We start from the raw sequence: 446 nt of genomic DNA, 5'->3' as shown, positions 1-446 counted from the left end.
AGGTTGGCCATGCTGGTTAGCGTGTCGGGATGCTCCTTGCTAAGCACCCTCTTTCTCGTCTCCACCACTTGCAACTCCAGCTCTTCGGTTTCCTCCAATCGCCCTTGATTCCTATATCCGGGCACAAGGTCTATTCTCCGAAGGCAGACGCCGCTCTTGGTGTCCCAGGTCTGAACGGTGCGGGCAGTTGATGCCGACATAAGCGTCTTGCCGTCCGGCAAGAAGGCTATAGCATTGACACTACCGGAATGGCTATCGAGCGACTGCAGCAGCACGCCCGATGCAACTTCCCATACTTTAACAAGGCAGTCAGTCGATGCCGACGCCAGCGTCTTGCCGTTCGGCGAGAAGGCTACAGCACTGACACTGCCGGAATGGCCCTCGAGCGACTGCAGCAGCGCGCCTGAGTCGGCGTCCCACAGTTTGACAGTTGTGTCGTCCGATGC

General features: G+C 58.1%; 1 protein-coding gene across 1 annotated transcript in view; it reads right to left on the bottom strand.

Moving 5' to 3' along the window:
• Positions 1–128: 128 nt before the first annotated feature.
• M421DRAFT_71142 (WD40 repeat-like protein) overlaps positions 129–446 on the bottom strand; it is a gene marked incomplete at both ends in the record, with an annotated part of 1444 nt that continues 1126 nt past the window's right edge. The window contains one exon of the mRNA XM_033596765.1: positions 129–403. Coding sequence (XP_033445225.1) covers positions 129–403 — 275 coding nt within the window. The remainder of the gene's footprint in view (positions 404–446) is intronic.

This window comes from Didymella exigua (genome assembly GCF_010094145.1).
Source record: "Didymella exigua CBS 183.55 unplaced genomic scaffold M421scaffold_33, whole genome shotgun sequence".
In the NCBI taxonomy this organism is placed as follows: domain Eukaryota; kingdom Fungi; phylum Ascomycota; class Dothideomycetes; order Pleosporales; family Didymellaceae; genus Didymella; species Didymella exigua.
This window is presented reverse-complemented; position numbering and strand designations above follow the sequence as displayed.